This window comes from Ambystoma mexicanum, chromosome 3q, assembly GCF_040938575.1.
Source record: "Ambystoma mexicanum isolate Mex_15411 chromosome 3q, UKY_AmexF1_1, whole genome shotgun sequence".
NCBI lineage: Eukaryota > Metazoa > Chordata > Amphibia > Caudata > Ambystomatidae > Ambystoma > Ambystoma mexicanum.
The window spans coordinates 1,108,053,171-1,108,074,235 of record NC_090926.1 but is presented as its reverse complement, the minus strand read 5'-3'; the positions used below and the strand labels follow the sequence as shown (position 1 = coordinate 1,108,074,235).

Here is a 21,065-nt window from a genome sequence, read left to right as displayed (position 1 = left end):
GTAATAGCAACTAAAAATAGAGTTTTACGGGTTAACAGTCTCAAAGGACAAGAATGTAAAGGCTCAAATGGAGCATCCATAAGGAATTTTAGAACAAGGTTCAAATCCCAACCGGGCACCTGCAACATTAGTGAGCCCTTTCAGAAACTGGGAAATTAAAGGAATTTTGAAATAAGAACACTCCTCATACGTAGCGAGAAGGACCGGGTACCACGTCCTCTGGGCCCATGCCGGAGCAACAAGGATCATCCGGGAACCGAACCTCTGTAACCTCTGCAGCACTTGCGGAATTACAGGGACTGGAGGAAACGCATACAGCAGTGGGAAGGACCACTCCACCAAGAACGTGTCTCCTAAGGCTCCTCTTGGAGGAAATTCCCGCGAGCAGAACCCTTCGCACTTCCGGTTGACACTGGTTGGCGAAGAGATCCACTTCTTGGGTCCCCCAAAGGTCGAAGATCACCAAGAGAATCTCCTGAGCCAGCTCCCACTCGTGAGAGATCGTGCTCTGCCTGCTCAGAGCATCCACCGCCTCGTTTTCGTCTCCGGCCAGATGAACTGCCGAGATCAAAATCTCCTGCTGGATCGCCCAGAAGCAGAGCTGCATCGCCTCTCTGTACAGAGGAAGTGCCCTCTCCCCCGCCCCCTTTTTATTGAGGTAGTGCATGGTCACTGTGTTGTCCATCAGAATCAGGACATTCTTTCCTTGCACAGTCGGCAGAAAAGCCTTCTGGACTCCGACGGACACCAACGACCACTGACTGTCAGCTCGTTGGCATGAGCTCCCCACCCCGTGATGGATGCGTCTGACACAATCGTCACCTCCGGCCGGGTAGCCAAAACGGAGCCCCCTTCATCAGATTGCCTTCGACGGCCCACCACAGAAGATCCTGGGCGACCGAGGGCGGCACCTGAACAGGGTCCGACATCATGCCAGAGGACTGTGACCACTGCATCTTGAGAGCCCACTGCAGAGATCTCATCCGCAGTCGGGCCTCTGGCACCAGAAGAATGCAGGATACCATGAGGCCGAGCAACCTGAAGAACTCGAACGCCAGGAGACTCTGAGCATGTTGAAACCTGTGCACCATCTGCTGAATGTGATGAGCCCTCACCTGGGGAGGGAAACACTGCCCCAGGGATGTGTCGAGCACTGCTCTGATGTACTGGAGCCGCTGAGTTGGCATCAAGTGGGACTTCTTTAAGTTGAGGGAGATGCCCAGTTTGTGAAGGGAGTGGCAGGTGACTGACAGATGATCCAGGACTTGCTCGGGAGAGCGCGCCCTGATCAACCAATCGTCCAGGTAGGGGTAGACGTGAATCCCCCCTTTCCTGAGGTACGCGGCCACTACCACCATGAGCTTGGTGAAAACCCTCAGGACGGAGGTCAGTCCGAACGGCAGGAACCGAAACAAAGTGCGAGTCGCCAACCACAAACCTCAGGTACTTCTTGTGCTTGAGATGGATCGGCACATGAAAGTAAGCGTCCTTGAGGTCGAGAGACACCAACCAGTCCTGAAGTTGAAGGGCCCGGAGGACTTGAGAGAGAGTAACCATCTTGAACTTGTCCTTCCTGTGGAGCTTGTTCAAACCACGCAAGTCCATGATGGGTCTCAATCCTCCGTCTTTCTTCGAACTCAAAAAATAAGGGGAATACCATGCCTTGTTCCTCTCCGCTACAAGCACCAGTTCTATGGCGCCTTTCTCCAGCAGGGACTGCATTTCCTGCGCAAGGAGCGGATCCGGACTCTTCAAAGAGATTCCTTGGTGGATTGTCGTGAGGCCTCTGCTGGAAAGGAAGACAGTAGCCATGGGCTACGATCTCCAGAACCCACACATCTGAAGTAATGGCACATCATTCTACAAGATGCTGCACCAACCTTCTCACAACCGGCGGACCATGGGACATGGCCTCATGACTGAGCTGAAACGGCAGCGGCATTGCCTGAGGGTAAAGAGGCAACTGCCCGAGCAGCCTTGGCACCTCAAGTACCTTGTTTTCCACCTCTGGTACTCCTACGGTGGCCCCTTTGACTTGCAGCTCCTCTCGATCTACCAAAGGATGAGTAATATCGAAAGGAACCTCCCCTCCATTGCTGTTCCCTAGGACGAAAAGGCGGAGATTGGCGAACTGCAGCGCTCAACGACTTCGCTGCAGCTTTGGAAGTCTGCAACCTCTCAAGGCTCTCGTCAGTCTTACTGCCAAAAAGATGTTCACCATAAAAGGGCATGTTGAGAAGTCGGGCTTGTACATCTGGAGCAAACCCCGACTTCCGCAACCACGCAAATCTACACATTACGGTGCTCGCCGCCATGGACCGGCTGACGCAATCTGCCATGTCCAGGCCCGACCGAAGGGATTCACACATGGCATCCTTGCCATCTCGAACAAGAGCAAGATAACCATCCCGTTCCTCCCCTTCCGGAATATGTTCAGCCGCCAAAGTGACACAATTCCACAGAGTATGAGTGAAACGTGCTAAGGCACACACTGAGTTGGCTGCCAAGCCATACCCCCAGAAGAAAACACTTTCTTCGCCCAGCCATCAAAACGTTTGTCGTCCCCATCAGGAGGGATGGTAGGGTACGATGCCTGTTTTGCCGGGGCCGTAGCCGCCTGTACCACCAAACTCTCCGGAGTGGGGTGCGTAGTCAAGTAGCTGGGGTCGCTACTGGCTGGACGGTATTTCTTCGGCAAAGACCTGCTCACTGCCGGGAGACTCTGCGGAGCAGTCCAAGCCGATGCCACCCTTCTTTGCAAGGCCATATGGAATGGTAGTACCGGGTCAGTTGGTGGACCTTGGCCAAGGATATCCGTCAGGTCATCCTGCAGAAAATCCATTGGTGGCGCAGACCACCCCAAGTATTCCGTTACCCTCGACATAAGGCACCGGCACGAGGACTCGGAATGCGTGCCAGGCTCAGACCTACCGAACTTCACCTCCGGAGAGGTGTCCAGACCACTGGCATCGTGCAATGACTGACGCAGGTCTTCAATCTGGCTATGACCAGACATAGGCACCCATAAATCTACAGATAGGACACTGTTGGTTTATTTTTTTTAAGATTTTTAAAATCTCGTCAGGTACCCGATCAGGAACCAAACCTCCTTCCTCAGACCCTTTTTCCACCTCAGAAATATAATCCAGAGGCTGTAATGGGGGCACAGAAAAAGGGACAAAGACATTTTTAGACATGGCCAGAGCCTTTCTAGGAGGTTCCACCCTGCCACGGGGTACCTCCGACAAAGCATCCTCGAAAGGCGTCAATGGCATCGGCGTCAACATCGAGCGTGGCGCCGACGGCTTCGACACAGTCCTCGAAGGTGGTGCCCCGAGCGTGTCCTTCGACGACCTCGGCGCCGATGGCGTCGAGGGTTTCCTCGGAGCCTCGGGTTCACGTCTCGATGGACACGGCGAGGATGGCGTCAACGTCTTTGAAGATGACCTTACAGGCTCCGACGGTCTCGAGGGCATCGAGGACCGGGACATGGAGCGGGTATGTCTAGAGTGATCCACCTTGTCCGATCGAGACCTCGAAGGTGCTCGATGATCGCGACGACCACCCGAGCCCGAAGGCGTGCGAGTGGTGGCACTAGCACGGTCACGACCGGCGGCTTTCGATGGCGCGGACGGAACGGAGCCCTGCGATGGAAAAATCACCATCATCTCCTTACGAAATGAATTCCATTCCGCAGGAGAGGAATGCTTTTTGGGACAAACAACCCACCGGCAGGCGGAGTCCTCGGACGAGGACGGGGAAGGCGACCTGTGACAGCGCTTGCGTGAGTGCCTCGAAGAGGCAGAGGAATGGCGGGACCCACTCCGGGACCGAGACCCCATGGATTTACGCCGACGGTGCGGAGAGTCGCCCCTCGAATCGTCAGTCGAAAGCCCAGTGGATTTCGACTTCCGGGGCTTGGCCACCTTACCGACAGAAAGCTTCTTCTTACGCTCCCGCAAGGCCTTCAATGTTAACGACTGGCACTCATCACAATCGTCTGTGGCGTGGTCCTCACGAGGCACCAGAGGCAGGCGTCGTGTGGGTCCGTCAGCGACATCTTGGAACCGCAGTCCCGACATTTCTTGAAACCCAGTCGCGGGGTAGAAGACGACGAAGACATCATGGAAATCTTCACAAACTAACAGGTTCGAAGAACCGAAAGAACAGAACTCGGAAGAACCGAGGCGCGCCGAGATCTCCAAAGCGAACACGTTCGCGGAAAAAACAGAACTGAGGCTACGGGTGTCGTGCGTCCTACTTATAACATCCGGTGACGTCGGCTTGACGGAGGCCCTCAAGGACAGCGTATCAACGTCATCAGCTGTGGTGATTACCTGTCATAGCTATGTAATACGTCAGAGGACCCAGTCCCCTCAAACTTGATGTATTGGATTGGTTGAGTACATTTGAATACACCTATGGTCTTCAAGGAATCAGTGGAAATTATTTAATCCCTTGGCTCAGACTATCTTACAATAGGATGCTGGAGGGGGTTACTTAGTCTTGTCCCTTAGTGCCTTTGTCTAGTTTCTCACGTAACATTTGTATGTTACCCTTTCTACAATTAATGGCTGGTGGCAGTGGTTTCCTTTTTCCTACAATTGTGTGTTTTTACCGTGGGCTGCGTACACAGCTGCAGTAAGGCACCCATCGGTGCCAATTTTGCCAAAATGGCCCTGGTCATTTTTCTTCGCCATTTCTTGCTGAAAAGGTCCTTCTTGAGATTTACTCTGCGCGCCAAACCAGGTTTGGTCCCTTTGTTCGCTTTGTCTTTGGCGGGATTCACTGGTGAAGCCCGCCTCTGGCTGCAGTATGTCTAGCAGGGGCTGGAAGTGAGAGAGGTGCCCGAAACTCCCTTGGTTAGAAGAATGCACCTAAAGGTGATTGGCCTGCTGGCTGTCCTTGGAGGACAGCCATCATGATGTGTGATTGACAGCTAGGCTGCGAATGAATGGGAGAAACCTGCATAAATGGCAAGGTCTTTTGCTTGGAAGGCAGAGTCGACAACTGGACGAAGGAATCCGAACAAGAACTTGGAAGAGACGCCTGCTGCAACTCCTGGACCATTGGTTTGTAGAGGAGGTCCCAAATATAGCCTGCACTCCAGGCCCATTTTGAAGTACCGCAGTAGGGCTCTGCCCAGTACCTATTAGAAAAACAATACCTATTGAAGTACCAATAACCAGACAACCATTGACAGTAAGGTATACATTGAAAAAACCCTACCAGCAAATCAAACGAAATGAAGATTGCTTAAACACTTATCACGGAAGAAACTCAAAAGGCCTTAATTGAAGATGAATGGTGATGACACGAGGGCCCAGACAGACTCACAGATGAAAGAAACGACAATCCAAAGATGACACACAGAGACGAAACGCCATGAATAAGGACATTGTGAACTTAAAAGGAAAGACGATGTTGAAATATAAAGAAACTTAAGCCGTAAGCAGGATGAAGATATTCAACCAGCTAACGCCTTTACATATGCTTGGAACCGCAAGAAGCTAAGAAAAGAGTGTGGCTTGCTATGCTTAGTAGAAGGTATACCGCGGAAAGCGCCCCCCATACATACCTACCTCAACGAAGCACACTATATAAGTGCGAGTCCACGTTACACAAAAGCAGAATTAACTCAGGTTACTAGGGGTCAAACAGGACAGGATTCCTATTACAGCTAAAACGAGAAGAGATGGCTGAATCGAAAGTCAGCCAGAGCAACTCGTGCCTGGGAAGCCAAGGTCAGACCAAGAGAAGGAGCAAACAGTAGCTTCGTGGAATCGAAACTTAAGAACAGAACAGCCTATCTCAGGAAGGCAGAGATAAGGAGGCCCAGGCAGGTGGCAGCCGAATAAGAATTAAATGCGCAAATAGAAGGAAAACTAGGCAGATTCACGGTGTGCTAGCACGTGACCAGCCGAGCGAGAAGAGGCACAGTTTCACACCTACGCCTGGCTGTCGCCCAGACAGGGATATCATTATTTTTTCTGACAAGAAGATACAGTTTCAAGGCCGACCACAGCCAACTAATTGACACATAGCCACTAAAGTAATGATTGATGGAAGGGAGGCCGGGTGAATCTTGGGGCATCCTGCACCTGGTTAACCATTCCGCGTGCTGCTAATTGAAGTGGAGATTTATGCATGGGGTGAAGCCAACTCAATCACAATGGACCAAATAATCTAGAGTCCTATAGATAGTAGAACCAATGGGACGTCGTACTTTTAGTGACGTCTACAGTAGTCATTTGTGAAGGAAGGGCTTAGACGCCCACCTGATAGTGTTTATCCAATCCCCTCACTCCATTACCATATACAGATATAGCACCTATATTAAAGTTACCTTTTCCTAACTAATCGAATTGCATGTTAACTTTTGAGTGTTACACGTCAATGATGACGAGTTGTGGGTATAAATGTTACTGTTTGTATGAAGTTTTTGGGAGTTGAAGCGAGACGGGCTATCGCATCACTGTTGATTTCCATGTTTCCCCGTTTTTTGTACTTGTCATTAACGGACTCCCCTTTGCCAAACCATTGAGTTGTCCTTATTGATTGGTGTTGGAGTAAGAAAAACTGCACCCCCATTAATCTCAAGGTGCAGCTATCTCGTCTTAAAGTACTGCAGAGCAAACCACGACTCTATGGGCTGGCCGGGGGTCTCTCGGTACAGGTTTACCTGGTGAAGCCCTGCTGCTGTGCTGAAGCTCCGAATTGGCTTAGACTAGAGAAGCCCTGCAAAGGATGACTTCTCCACTTAGGTTGGTGGGACCAATCGACCCCAAGACAAGCCATCTAGAAATCCTCTCGGAGCTGGCTGTACTTCCATTGCTGCTGCAGGAACCGATTGCCTGGGAAAGGAACACTAGAAACGAGTGAGTGTCTTTAAGTCCGAACCGAGCTTCAGGAAGATCATCTGGATTCCACCAGGAATCCCAGGAAGCAGGACTGTCCTCAACAGAATGCTGGACTGCAGATGCAAGGAAAGTCCATCAAGGTATCCGAGAAACGCAGTGGTTTGCGAGTGTCGCGAAAAGCTGAAACCGTGAGGTGCCGCTGTTCTGAAGTTTGCCCACTGCTGCCGCTGAACTTCCATTCGTAGTGCAGGAGTCCCTAGACGTCCTTACTCTGGCCCCACGACTGAGGCACAGGAAAAAAGGATCTGTAGACCTACACAGGAACAGAAGCCAGCTGGAACCAAATTCTTCTAACTAAAGGTACTGTAAAACTAAGGGGACATACCTCTTGTTGTGTAGCCATGCTAGTTCTCAGTTGAAAATTGTCTTGGTTGCTTTTGCAGAGTTGCTTGCAGCTTTGCCCCTCACGAGCCTCCCAGCTTGTGGCCCTACAGTGATTCTATTTTCTTCAAAGACTTCCAAAACTTTGTGCAAGACTTTTACTTACCTGCAAGAAGTGCTTCAGCTCACCTAGACTTTTGCTCAACTAACATTGGCTGTCCTGGCTCCCTGAAAGACTCTTCTTATCCTCTGACTTTGTGCTTTAACTATCCCTTGACAAAGGTCACTGGGAAAGGGTTAATATACTTTGCATTGGGGGTTCAAAAGTACTTAACTGCCTAAGAATGTGCGTTAACCTTTGCTTTATTCCCTAAAACATTTTCTTTGACACCAAACACACTAATGCTTTAAATGTACCAGTGAAATATCAATGTCCACAGTGTCCTAGTTATTTAAGTCACCTCAGGGTGTAGGAAGTGTCTGTGTGCCATCCCAAATTGGTATCTACTGATTTATTGAAACAGAGTGTGTATTTTGAAGTATATTTTTGTGTTACATTTATATTGCTCCCTTCTAAAGAATGCTTATTCAACTGACTGTTTAATAAATAACTGTTTAATCAAGAAACCTTGAGTGTAAGTGTTTATTTGGATACTTGTCACTGTGAATCCCTGAGTGATAAACCTGCAGTTCACACTGACCACTCTTGAGATAAGCCTGGCTGATCAGTCACTCTACCAACTTGTGCAGTACATGCTTATACCAAAGGTTGGATTAACTATTGCCAAGAGGACAAGGCTGGTGCAGTCTCCCACAGGGTACTGCATACAATCTTGCCTAACACAGCTCATAGGTATTCTTCCTTTTCTCACTTTCCCCCAGAAGATCACAGTCTCCAGAGCCCTAGTTCTATGGACCTAGTTAGATGGACTTTTGCAACAGCCTCTTTATAAATCTTCCTGCCTCTACTATTCGCCCCCTCTGCAACTTATCCAGAAAAGGACTGCAAGGCCTCAAGCCAAGGGATCGTATCCTACAACCCTGAAATATCTCCAATTGCTCCCAGTGGCTGCAAGGATCAAGTTGAAGACCCTGTGCATTGTCCACAAGTCTTTCTGGGGCGGGGGACAACACTACAACAAGCTCTCTCTTCCTAAGCACTTTCCTTCTCGAGCCCACCGCTCATTCACCTCCAACTTTGAGGGTCAGATGCTTCTCCATGCATTGAGTAGGGAGTTGATCTCTCTTCTCGGTTGGTGCCTCCCTCTGGAACAGTCACCCTGCCTCTCTCAAACTTGAGCAGGATCACCTCAGGATTTGGAAGCAACTGAAGACCTTCCTTTACGCTTCTGCTTTCTTTCTCTCTCCCCCCTGCTGATGTTCTCGTTCTGCTGCGCTAACTGGTTACCTGGCCATCCTCTGAACCTTATGACCAGTGCCGAGGAATAAGGGGGCACCTGTCATGGAGCTCAAGGGCAGAGGCCCTTAAGCTTATTTATTTTATTTATTTATTTATTAGATTTGTTACAAGCCCAGACCCTTAGGTATCGTTACTGAGGAGCGAAAGGGGGGAAGAAAGGTGATCATAAGGCAACACACTCCCCTGCCCTCCCCCCCTGTTCTCTCCTGAAGCAGGACTCACAGGAACAGCCTGACAGGGAGGGGACTCGGGACACAACAAAAGGTGCCATCAGTCAGGTTGCGCCTAAACCGAAACCCCCAGTGTCACACGCCCTCTCTTCAAAGGGGGACAGAATGCTCTAGCAATATGAGAGGGGAAAGGCACAAAGCCAGTGGCTGTCTGAACAGGCCAGCCATTTTCTTTGGGAGTGGGGGGCAGTAACAACATGCTGGCATGGCCCTAGGCTATATAGGAAGAGCTGCAGGAGCAGACTTGCAGAAAGAACACTTAGACCTAAGTCTATCTGAACTCTGCGTTCGCAGACCCAGCCTCTTATTTGCCCGGATACCACCCACCCCTGGAAAAGGTACATTTGGGCGAGCACAGGACAACAGTCGTTGTATGAAAGTTGTGGAAAAGATTAGCAGGAAAGGCGGCATGGGTCTAGAAGGAAACTGCCATCAGGCACAGGAGTGCTCACCGGCCAGTTTACAGGTCCCAAACACACCAACCTGGAGCTCACGCCGGGGACACCCTGTGAGCAAAGAAGGGCAACTTCCATTTCTTGGCACAAGTGCCCAAAAGTACAGAACTAAGAAAACACTGCACACCTTTTGGTGGGGAATACCCATAATACTAAGTTATGTTTTTAGTAGTATTATGTTTAATAAAAAGCCACAGCCTTTTTATTACCAACACAAAATAAGTTTCTGCGTATTGTGTTATGTATTTACTATATGGAATGCATGTCCCATAGAGCCAGCAGCTCCGCAGCTTATGGGGACCAGGCTCCCTCATCGACACTAGCCCCATGGACTGCCTCTGTCCCTACGGCACACTATGGACTGTATCTGCAATCTACAAAGTCCCATGCATCTGTGCACTTACTTGGAGCCACACACCCCGGCAGCACTTACTCGAGCTAGCATTTTGCACTCTCCCCTTCCCTCCCACTGGCAATTCTCCTCTCCATCCCCCTTGGACTTGCACAATCTGAATAATCCATGGTTTAGTAAGATTGTTTCTTCTGTTCCCCTTGGTCTTCCCCTTCCTTGTCTTCGCATGCCTAGAAACACTTGTCTAGAGCATTTAAATAACTGTGGAAGGAATATCTATTGCCAATGTGCATTATGAACCTGCACCGGTGACCTTTGCACATTTACATCAATGCAGACATCAATATGATTGCGGGAATAGGTCTACACAGAAAATAGTAAGCATCTTCCTCTTTCTTGAAAACTTTGATCTCGACGTCCTAACTCTCAACGAAACGTGATTCAATGCCAGCTTTGTCACTGCTTTTGACTCCCTACTCAATGATGTCTACAAGATCCTCTCCAAGCCTCGGACCAACCGATCTGGCGGTGGAGTAGTCCTGATCTCCCCTGAGTTGGTCCCTACCTCTCTCATGCCCACCCAGCACTATTATTCCTTTGAAAGGCTTGTCTGCAAGATGGGCGTCTCTCCAACTCCCTCTCTCTCTCTCACCCATACCACTATATGCATACCCCCCCCGACCCTGTGTCTGTCTTCCTTTCTGAATGGGATGATTTCACACCCTCTCCAGTGACTTCTGCCTCCAAACTAATCCTTCTTGTTGACGTCAACATACGCCTGGAATGCACTGTTCGGGCCTGTACACTCTTCCATGATCCCTGTACCTCTCTGTCTCCCTCACTATTATCCTTTCAGGCTCCAGCAATTCTGCCAGACAAACTATGTAGTGGGAACAGGCGCATTGATACTGTCAACATTGTAGTAAATATTATCATATGCGGTTTACTTGAAATATTTTGTTGTTTTTCAGCACACTGGTCGGCACTAATATTGTTCATTTTTGTAGCATGTGTAACCAAAAACGAAAATGACAGGCACGCTGTGAATGCTAGATGAAGGGTCCCATTGTTGTGTGTCCTTGAATCCACCGCACTAAGAATTTAAAGGATCAAATGTGTCGAAAATCCATAAAGAAATGATAAAATTCACTATATTGAAAACTTACGCCGGAAAGTAAAGTTTCTATTTCAGAAAACTGTCTTTCGAATCTGTTGGTCCTCCATGACATTAGAAGAATGGAATCAATATTTGAAACAATATTTATCCAAGTGTGGATGGAAAGTGTGCTGTGTGCTACATGATGAACGTTGTGACGGATGAATGTTCAATTTGACGCAAAGAATGGACATTGTGCGTGTTAATTGTAACTTAAATGTATAGCCAACATAAGAATGTACTGCATATATTAAATTATAAAGTGGGTACTGAAATATGTTTTTGCATTCTCGATTTTACATAGTTATCTGATCCCGATGTGTGCCTGTCATAGCTACAGTCTACCGGCAGACGGCTTCTTCAACAATATTTGAAAACCAACGATCAAATAAGAATATATTATCAATATCATCTGGGATGATTACCATACAAGAATCTGTCCTTTCGCGGTTGCAGTAACAAGGAGCAAGATGCAAGTCTATAGGTTCTAGAAACGTGCGGATGGGAAAGTGTTGCATTTAATTCAATTTTAAAGCACTAAATTTCTCCTCTGTAATGGAGCGCCTTGTGAGCAGATTACTTGTCAGTCATGGAACATAACTTCTGTGAAGAACAGAAAGACTTGGATTAATCGATCGATGATCGGATTCGGCATCAGAAGATCAGCGTTCACAATTACACCAAAAATGAGAATAATACAAAGTTTGCTAGCTATTATGAACTGTGTTAGAAAAATGTAACAAAGTTTTCTTGGACTTTACTATTTTCATTGTTGTGTAAAAATGAAAACTACTTGTTGCACTCCAGACTACTGCTGTGTTCTTCAAATTAAAATGTTTCTATCAGTTTTGTAAAAAGAACCAAAGGTTTTGCTTTTTTTGTAGATGTGTTTAAGTTCCAGGTTCTGTGTTAGATTATGTTATGACGTTGGGGATGACAGGTTATGTTTGGCTATGCTGCCCACTAACGTCATTGAAATAGGTGGAGCTCATCCTGAGCGTCTAGTGATGTCAGCGTTAGGGGCGGGCGATCCGAATCAGTGCCGTCAGGGCACTTGAATTTAGGGAGAAATATCAACGGATATGAATAGCACAAGATGGCGGTACCCGAGCTGTTTTCACATGTGTTAAAGTGAGAAAAACTCGGGTAAGTTGCATTGGAAATTTATTTAAGAACAATCGATGTATGCTAGGAAATACATGCCCGATCCATTAGGCCAATAACATTTCTGACCGAACTATCTCATTATTTCTTTTTTTAATCATTTTTTTAATTAATATTTTTCAAGCAGAACACGTATAATAAAAGTTAAACAAGTAACAAATATAATTAAATCAATTCATCCTAAAAATAGACAGTATTGAAGGTACTTTTTGGAGGAAAGTTCTTTCTTTACCTCAATCGTTTCCGATGGCTCGCATTCGATACGAATTGGCACTTCAGTCCCTCACCTCACTTTACACATGGCGAAAGCTAGACCTTTATAGGAAAATTGTCTCTGACTCACATTTTCTAGCAAAAAGACCTTACTACTCAGGCAACTGCACTACAGATCTGGAAAAACCATATGGAAAACACCAGATTAACGGCAGATATATATATATTGAACAGCTAACTCATCGCCCAGGAAAAGCAACAACAAAAAAAACTTGCTTGTGATGATTGGATAGCGACCATCAATGCCAAAAGACAACTCAAACTTAATCTGGAATGCAAGATGGACATGCATCCATTAAACTGGCTTCCGTTATATCTACAACATTTTCCATCTGCCTCTGTCTGAGACACTTTCCTATGTTTTCGATTAAATGTGATGCCACCGAGAGAGCTACTACAATCCAGGCAACTTGTATCCAAAGACAATTCCTTCTGCCGCTTCTGCAAACAACCAAATGAACTGGAAACCTTTCAGCATATTGTTACTTCATGTCTGGCACTGGATGAAACCAAATCATGTATTAGAGACCTGTATCTATTCTCCACAATCAAACTGTCACCGGAAGACCGATGGGCCAAATTTCTGCACGGTGGCACGAAGAAAGACATTTTCACAATTGTCTGCTTTTTTAATATATTATTTGAATCTAATTGGGAAAAGTAAATGGAGTAAGAACAAGACTCTTTCTTTGACTGTACAAAAGATGAAAGGTTTAAAATCCTTTTTTTAAATTAAAAAAAAAAAATAGACAGTAAGGGACAGATTACAGAAAACGAGAAAGAGAGAAGAAGCAAAGAGAAAGAGAAAAGAAGAGAATGGAGTGCTGGGGAGATACAGTGTATCCCCTTTCTCAATACCACTGTAACATTTCTGTTACAGAGACAAGTTTAACCTAAATAGCTGATGGCAGTGAAACTTTTTTTTACTAACCACAGTGCTACTTACTCGCAGGCTGTTTCCACAGCTGCAGTAAGGCACCCATGGGTGCCCATTTTACCAAAATGGCCCCCGTCTTTTTATTTCACCATTTTTCAGTTACTTGTTCTTTCTTGGTCCTTCCCCTTCCCTCCAGGGCATAAAAGTCCTTTGTGAACGTTTTGTCTTCGGCGGAAGCCCCTGGTCAAGGCCCGTGGTCCTCCTATATAAGACTTTGGCCCATTGACTTTGGCTTAGCCTGTTGTACTGAATGACTCTTTTTAGGGGATCCAAAAGTATTTGCCTGCTTTTTTTTCAATCAATTGTCTTTCTGACACAGATTATTTGCCTGAAACCTGCTCAAAACTTACATCCCTTTCACAAAATATTAAGTCGACTTTTATAAGACCTTTACCTAGATATTCCTTTATTTGAAGGTATACAGGAGTAACTTGTATTCATGTTCACCGCACTCCCATAATGGAACTTGACTTCTCAACCACAGCTGCTGTCAAGTTACCTTACTGCCGGAACTCAGCGCTGACAGAAACCTCCTAGCATGGGACGAGGGTGTCAGAAGTGGAACGATGACACACAAATTAACCTGCAGTCTTGGGCTAGACTGCATGGAACAGTTTGGCTTTGTCATGAGGAAAAGCAGTTGACATAAAGAGACTAGATGACATAACAAAATTAATCACATCTCAGCTTTGAAAAATGCAATCACTTTGCGAGCATGCTTGTGCCACAATAGACTACCCTGTTGTCGGTATGGTGTACTCAAGGGACAGAATCAGAGTCAAAGAAAAATGTACAACAAGACAAATGCAAGTTGGTGAGATGTGCACATTTGTTAACTTCAGACAATCAAATTCTATCCATTCGTTCAATTGTACTACTAAATTGTCAGTACCTTCTCAAAATGCCCACTTCGGATGTAGTAGTCTGCCAAAGAGCACCAGAGCTTGCCAAGTTGGTCTGTGAAGCGGGTCAGGCCCCCACGGATGATGGCCCCAACATTCAGAGACTTAACTTTGTCAGGATTCTGAGAAATAAGATTGCACAAGTCGTGCCACAGCTGTGGAAAGAGAAACTGAACAATCATACTTGGGAGGCTGTTACATTTGGATCACAAGGCACTTCATGAATGGTTTAGCATCAGCGCAGTGTGACTGAAAGATGTCATTTGTGAACATAATTACTTAAAATCACTTAAGTCATTTAACATGCTTTTGTCTAAACAGCTAGATTTAATTTAGGAAAACATTCCAAAGACCTTCTGGTGGATGCTTCATGAGATCTTCAGGAGTTAGGAAGGCAGGGTTTCCCTTAAATTATTCCCAACTGTGACACAGTGCTAGCTGAGCACAGCAGTGAAGGCTACACCAGCAGCTTGAAATCACACAGCCACACAATTATGCAAGTATCAAATGGTATATTATTGAAAATATACTGTACCCAATGAGGTCTGATAATCCAGGATACAGGCAAGTATTCAAAATTAGAAATGGAGAATTCAAAACAGTGATAGGAGCGGTTACAGAGTTATTTTCCACAACACTTTGGTAAGGGATATCAAAACATGTAAACTAAATGTGAAATAGGTTTCAAACCAAAAGAAATACCAAACTATATGGATGTCGGCTGGTAATGAAGTACAGTAATTCCCAATATTGTTAGAGAATACACCACACAGGTATAATTAAATATATACACTTTATTATAACATCACGCAGGGAATATCTAAGGGCTCAAATAAGTACAATCAACCAAGCTTTATTTCAGGTATAAACCCATAAAAGCACAAAATCAAACATACTGACACATCAAACATACAATAACGACCACATCAGTTTCAGTATATCATTTCATAAAACTGGGGCTAACTGTAATTATGACAAAGCTAGTCACACATGTAATTACAAATGCTATTTACATTTTAGTGCATATTTCCATAGTCGTTAAGTGCAATACTACCAGCAAGAATTTCTAATAATAAATACAGTGAATCTAAAAAAAGATAAAAAAGCTTTTGTATGTCATACATCTGTATTAAAATTGCCAAGTATATTTCTAGGGGAAACTACAAAAATCACAGGGCTAGATTCAAAATTGATGCTCTCTTATTCCCGGCCCTGTATACATAAATTGCCACTGCAAATAGTACAGAATCAATCCTTATGCGTCTACAGAATCTCATAGCTACTGAGTTGATGTGATACTGTGGGTGAGAAAAAATGATTTTAGGTAAACTCTTCCACACCTCATGTATACAGCCTATCTTTGAAATATAGGCAACTGAGACGTATACTAGTTCTGCCAAACTGTGTTCCTGTTAGCTTGATAAGATTGAATTGTGACTGGTCTCTATGACCACTATGATGAACATCAGGAAAGTGACCCTGTGGCTTAAAGTTATTAAACAAATGTGAATACTTATTTGTGCTTCATTAGAGAAAGAAATGCGTTTAGGGCATAATTAAAGCTTTCAAGCAGCTTCATAATTGAGCTTTGATTGGGACCACTGTGACAATCTTGAATCATTAAAAGGGTATCATTCTATCCAGGAATATGTAATGGAAACGTTTATGGCTGGCTAACCACAGCCATAATGTAATCAAATGTCCTGGACTTAGCGTAAAGGGGTTTTTCATGCAATTTAGGTTTAATGTACTTCCTTGCCTCCTTGTATTGGTGGCTTGTTTGACCATTCCAAGATGTTACGATGGATTTCTAAACACTGGCCTAGGGGACAGAGTATAGGAGGCCACCCTAGTTATAGTGAATAGGGAGAACTTCTGGGAGTTTAGCCAAACCAAAAAAAGGCAGTGTTAGGGAGAATTCCTAGTAATTTGCTAATTCCTCTCTACCTTAGAGACCCCCAGCACATTTGTTGGATTTTGAGGACTTTCATTTTTTACCCAGAGAGAGTGAGACCCTTTCCTCCCACTCTCTCATGTATTTTTGCTATGACTTGAGCACTGTGTTTCCTTTGGTTGTGGATTCTGACAAACTCCATTGGCATCATATTTTACATTGTGAGCACAGCACCTTCAGTGCATTGACAAACAGAAGTCTTTCCGATTTCCCGAAGGTTTAAATACCTTCTCTTGCATAAACTACTGTTTCCAAGAGCAGTGAAGTGAAATTGACTTTACTTACATTTTGTAACTTTCTAGACACAGCACACACTATCTTACAATAGGGTGCTGGAGGGGTTACTTAGTATCCCCTTTGTCTAGTTTGTCATGTAACATTTTTGTGTTACCCTTTCCTCGATGAATGGCTGGAGGTAGTGGTTTACTTTTAACTACCGTGGTGTGCTTTTCCCGAGGGCCGCGTTCGCAGGTGCAGTACAGCACCCAAGGCTGTCATTGTTGTCAAAATGGCCCTGGTCGTCTTTTTTCGCCATTTCTTTGTGGAAAGGTTCTTCTTGAGATTCACTCTGTGCGCCATACCAGGTTTGGTCTCTTTGTTTGTTTTGTCTTTGGCGGGATTCACGATTGAATCCCGCCTCTGGCTCCAGTATGTCTGGCTAGGACAGGAAGTGAGGGAGGTGCCCGAAACTCCCTGTGGTTAATCTCCTTGGTTACAGGAATGCACCCAAAGGGGATTGGCCGGATGGCTCTCCGGCAAGGACAGCCACCCTGCTGTTTGACTGGTAGCTATGCTGGAATGAATGGGAGAAACTTGCATACAAGGCAAGGCTTTTTGGATTGGAAGGCAGAGTCAACCACAGGACGAAGGAATATGAAGAAGGACTTGGAAGAGACGCCTGCTGCAACTCCTGGACCGTTGGTTTGCCCAGTGAATCCCTGCTGCTGTACTGAAGCTCCGAATTCGTCTCGACTAGAGAAGCCCTGCAAGGACGACTTCTCCCCTTGAGTTGGTGGGACCAATCAACTCCAAAATAAGCCACCTGGATATCCTCTCGAAGCTGGTTGAATTTCCACTGCAGTTGCTGCTGCAACCGAAGAGCCAGGGAGAGGAACACCAGATCATGTGCGTTACTTTTAAGTTGGCCAAGAGCTCCAGGAAGATCCTCCGGACTCCCTGGGAGCAGGACTAACCGAGCCTGAGCCACCTCAACAGAGTGTTGGACCCCAGATGCAAGGAAAGTCCATCCCAACAGCCACAAGTCCGCAGTGCTGCGATTTGCTGAGACACGAGAAGCTGAAACCGCAAAGTGCCACTGAATAGAAGTTGGTCCTTTTCTGTAGCTGACCGTCCCGTTGCAGTGCAGGAGTCCTCCAGACCTCCTCCCTTTTGTCCCCACATCTGAGGCCCAGGAACACAGGCTCTGCAGAGCTGCACAGGAACAGAACAACTGGAACCATTTCTTCTAACCAAAGTTACTGTACGGTCTAAGAGAACTTACCTCTTGTTGTGTAACCTCACTTGTTCTCAGTGGAGACTTGTCTTGGTTGCTTCTGTAGAGTTGCCAACAGCTTCTTTGCCTCACAAGCCTATTCAGCTTGTGGCCATACTTTGATTTCTTCTTTTCAACAAAGACTTCTAAGAAATTGTGAAAGACTTTTACCTACCTGCAAGAAGTGCTTCAGTTCACCTTGACTTTTGTCCAATTGACTTTGGCCTCGCTCCCCGAATGATTCTTCTTCCCTCTGACTGTATGTTTTGTCTTCCTTCCAGGAAGGGGTTAACTTACTTTGCTTTGGGGGTTACTAAAAGTACTTACCGGCTTCAGAATATTTGCGAGATCTCTTGTTTTATTCTAATAACCTTTTTCTTTGACATGCTCTTAAGTATTGCCCTAAATGCAACAGTGATATATTAATGTCCATAGTGTCCTAGCATTGAAGTCACCTGAGGGTGTAGGAAGTGTCTGTGTGCCATCAGAAATGGGTAGTTACTGATTTAGGGAAACTCAGAGTGTGTATTTTAGAGTGTATTTGTGTGTTACTATTATATTGCCACTTATGAAGAAGGCTTACTCAAACTGACTGTTAAATAAATTAATAATTGTTTAATCAAGAAACCTTGCATGTAAGAGTTTATTTGAATACTTGTCGCTGTGAATCTCTATGCAACTCCCCTACTGCTCACATTGACCCCTCTTGCTCAACATGCTACCAACCTGTGTAGTACATACTTATACCAAAGGTTGGGTTCCTATTGCCAGGAGGTCAGGGCTGTTGCAGTGCACCCAAAGGGTACTGCATACAATCTTGCCTAACAGGTAGCATGGAGAGTGGTCCAGACTAAGTCTCTGGAGAGGTGAGTGAGGTCAAGGGTCATCAATGAGTTCACACAGTGAAGCAGTCAAGGATTACACTTAGTAAGTATAACAATACTATATTAATTAAAGGCCCCAAAAACACATAAGAAAAATGAATAGAGCAAGCAAGATTATCACATAATACTACCAATATAAAACATAGAAACCCTCACTGTTAATGCAAAGTATACAATTCACCCCTCCCCCAATACCTGAAAGGGAAGGGAAGTAATTAACAATTGCACCAACAGTCTACAGGAATAGAAACCCTAATTTTTAAAGTCCAGTCCTTAATTGATTGGAGCCTTGTGCCCGAAAGTTCAAAAGTTCTCAAGTAGTTTCAGGCGTTAGAAAATATGTTAGGGAAACGTTCCTGTGAATGTGAAGATTAGTCCAAATGGTGAGTAAAATGTCTTCCTAGCTTCTGCAACAAGTGTTGGCAAAGCCAAGAGTTATCAAACAAATCAAAGTTCTTCACAAACTTTTAAAGGGTGGAGATAGGGTCCCCGTTAAGTATTGTTACTACTCACCACCCGTACTCTAATTTTCCCTCAGACTTGGCAGGAAGCAGGAGGGTCGCTGGAGGTAGGTTTTCCCGCCGCTTTTTCCGGTCAAAGATGCCCAGGAGCTGTAGGTCAAGGAGCAGAATGCAACCCTTTCCAGTGGACAAATGCAGCAGGCACCAATGCAGGATTCTTATGGACACTCTACTAGATATGGGAGTGTCATCTCAGAAGTCGCGATCGTAAGAAAAGTTCTGGACCCTTTAATGCTGGGACGTCGAACCTTCGCAGTAAGGCGATTTACGGGACTAGCTGAAGACCCCTAAAGTTCCAGACAAAAAATGCAGAATGATGCTGCCTCAGAAGCGGTAGCCCAAAATGGAGTTGGTCAGCCAACCGGTTGGCACAGGAACACATCCAAAGACTACAAACTGCAGAGCCACAAGAAGACGTCGATACTGGTTGGTTTCACCATTCCAAAGGGTCGAAGCACCAGCGAGGATCTTCTAAGAACAGTAGTTAGATAGGGCTCTACCAGGACAGCATCTCCAGGCCTCTTCAGGACAGGTCCTTGGGGTTTCCTTCATCTGCACAGCTACACGGGATACATAGCACCTCTACAGATCTGGAGAAATTGCTGCAGTATTTCCCCCTCTTCCTATCCTAGATTCAGGTGAGCACCAAAACTCAACCCAACCAATAGAAGAACTGCTCCACATACACACAAACACCCCGGCAGTGGTCCAATCCAGCATCACTGTGGATGAAACTCATGCATACACTCCAGACATCCTGGAACCAGTTTGTGGATTGGAACCAGCCAGTCCCAACCCACTTCCTGGCTTCCACCACACATGGCCTGCACTAGCCCGTGAAAAGCACAGTTAAATGTATGACCACATTTCCTGAGAAGGCAGAAAGAAGGCCACACAACAAGGATAAAACCTTATGGCACAGCCATGTTAGGACACTAGCCACTGTGAGTAGCTAAACGCGGTAAACACGAGAAGGCTATCTAAAAATACAGTAAGAAATTGCAAAAATGTAAATGTAATAGGAAGAATGTTGCCATCTCCCAGCTCACTCTCAATACTGAATCTGTTGGTTGTCTTCATGACCATCAGTTTGGTTTCAGAGATGCCATAGGCACCGAAACTGCTCTCCTGAACACCCGTGAAGATCTGCTCCCTAACCTTAATTCCAGCATTCCTTCTGTCCTCATCCTCTTTGACTTTTCCTCTGCCTTTGGCACTGTCAACCACGCAATCCTGATCAATCTACTCCATGAGAACCTGGGCAGGCCTTGAAGTGGTTTGCTTCCTTCCTCTCGGACCTGCCCTCCCAGGTCCAACTTGGGTCCTTTCTCTCCACCACCATCCTCTCCAGATGCTGTCCCCCCCAGGGATCTAACCTCTCTCTCTCTGGCTCTTTAACGTCTACTTGGACCCTTTGGCCCATCTGCCCCCTACTTTCTCCTATAATTTTCAGTGTTACGCAGATGACACCCAGCTCTCTTTCAGGCTCCCCTCAGCCTCCTCTTCTCTCTCGCTCATTCCTGGCTGTCTATCTGCGATTCAGGATTGGTGCATCTCCAACTATCTCTGCCTTAATGCCAGTAAAACGGAGATCCTTCTCATTGGGATCCCTGCTCCTGCTTTCCCCCTCTCACTCTGGCCGCCCTCCTTAGGCCCGCTTCCTTCGCATTCCTGTGAGGCAAAATACCTTGGTGTAATTTTCGACTCCACTCTCTCCTTCACCCCTCCCATCTCGTACCTCGCCAAGAAGTCCTACTACCAGTTGCACCTCCTCAGAGGCATTCTTCCTTTTCTCACTTTCCCCCAGAAGCTCACTATCTCCAGAGACCTGGTTCTCCCTAGGCTGTCCTTCTGCGACTGCCTGTTTCTCAATCTGCCTTCCTCTACTCTCCACCATTTGCAACTAATCCAGAAGAGGACTGCAAGACTTCTCCTTGGCCTCAAGCCCAGGGACTGCATCTCGCCAGCACTGAAATCGCTCCACTGGCGCCTTGTGGCTGCAAGGGAATCATCCAAATACAGAGAATAAAACCCTGAATGGGAGATTTGGCCAAATTTCAGCCGTTAGAAAATTCTGAACGCCT

General features: G+C 46.0%; 1 protein-coding gene across 2 annotated transcripts in view; it reads right to left on the bottom strand.

The window, feature by feature from the left end:
* XAB2 (XPA binding protein 2) overlaps window positions 1-21,065 on the bottom strand; it is a 711,598-nt gene that overhangs the window by 576,182 nt on the left and 114,351 nt on the right. For both annotated transcript variants that reach the window (XM_069603869.1, XM_069603870.1), the window contains exon 6: window positions 14,121-14,285. In XM_069603869.1, coding sequence (XP_069459970.1) covers window positions 14,121-14,285 — 165 coding nt within the window. The remainder of the gene's footprint in view (window positions 1-14,120; window positions 14,286-21,065) is intronic.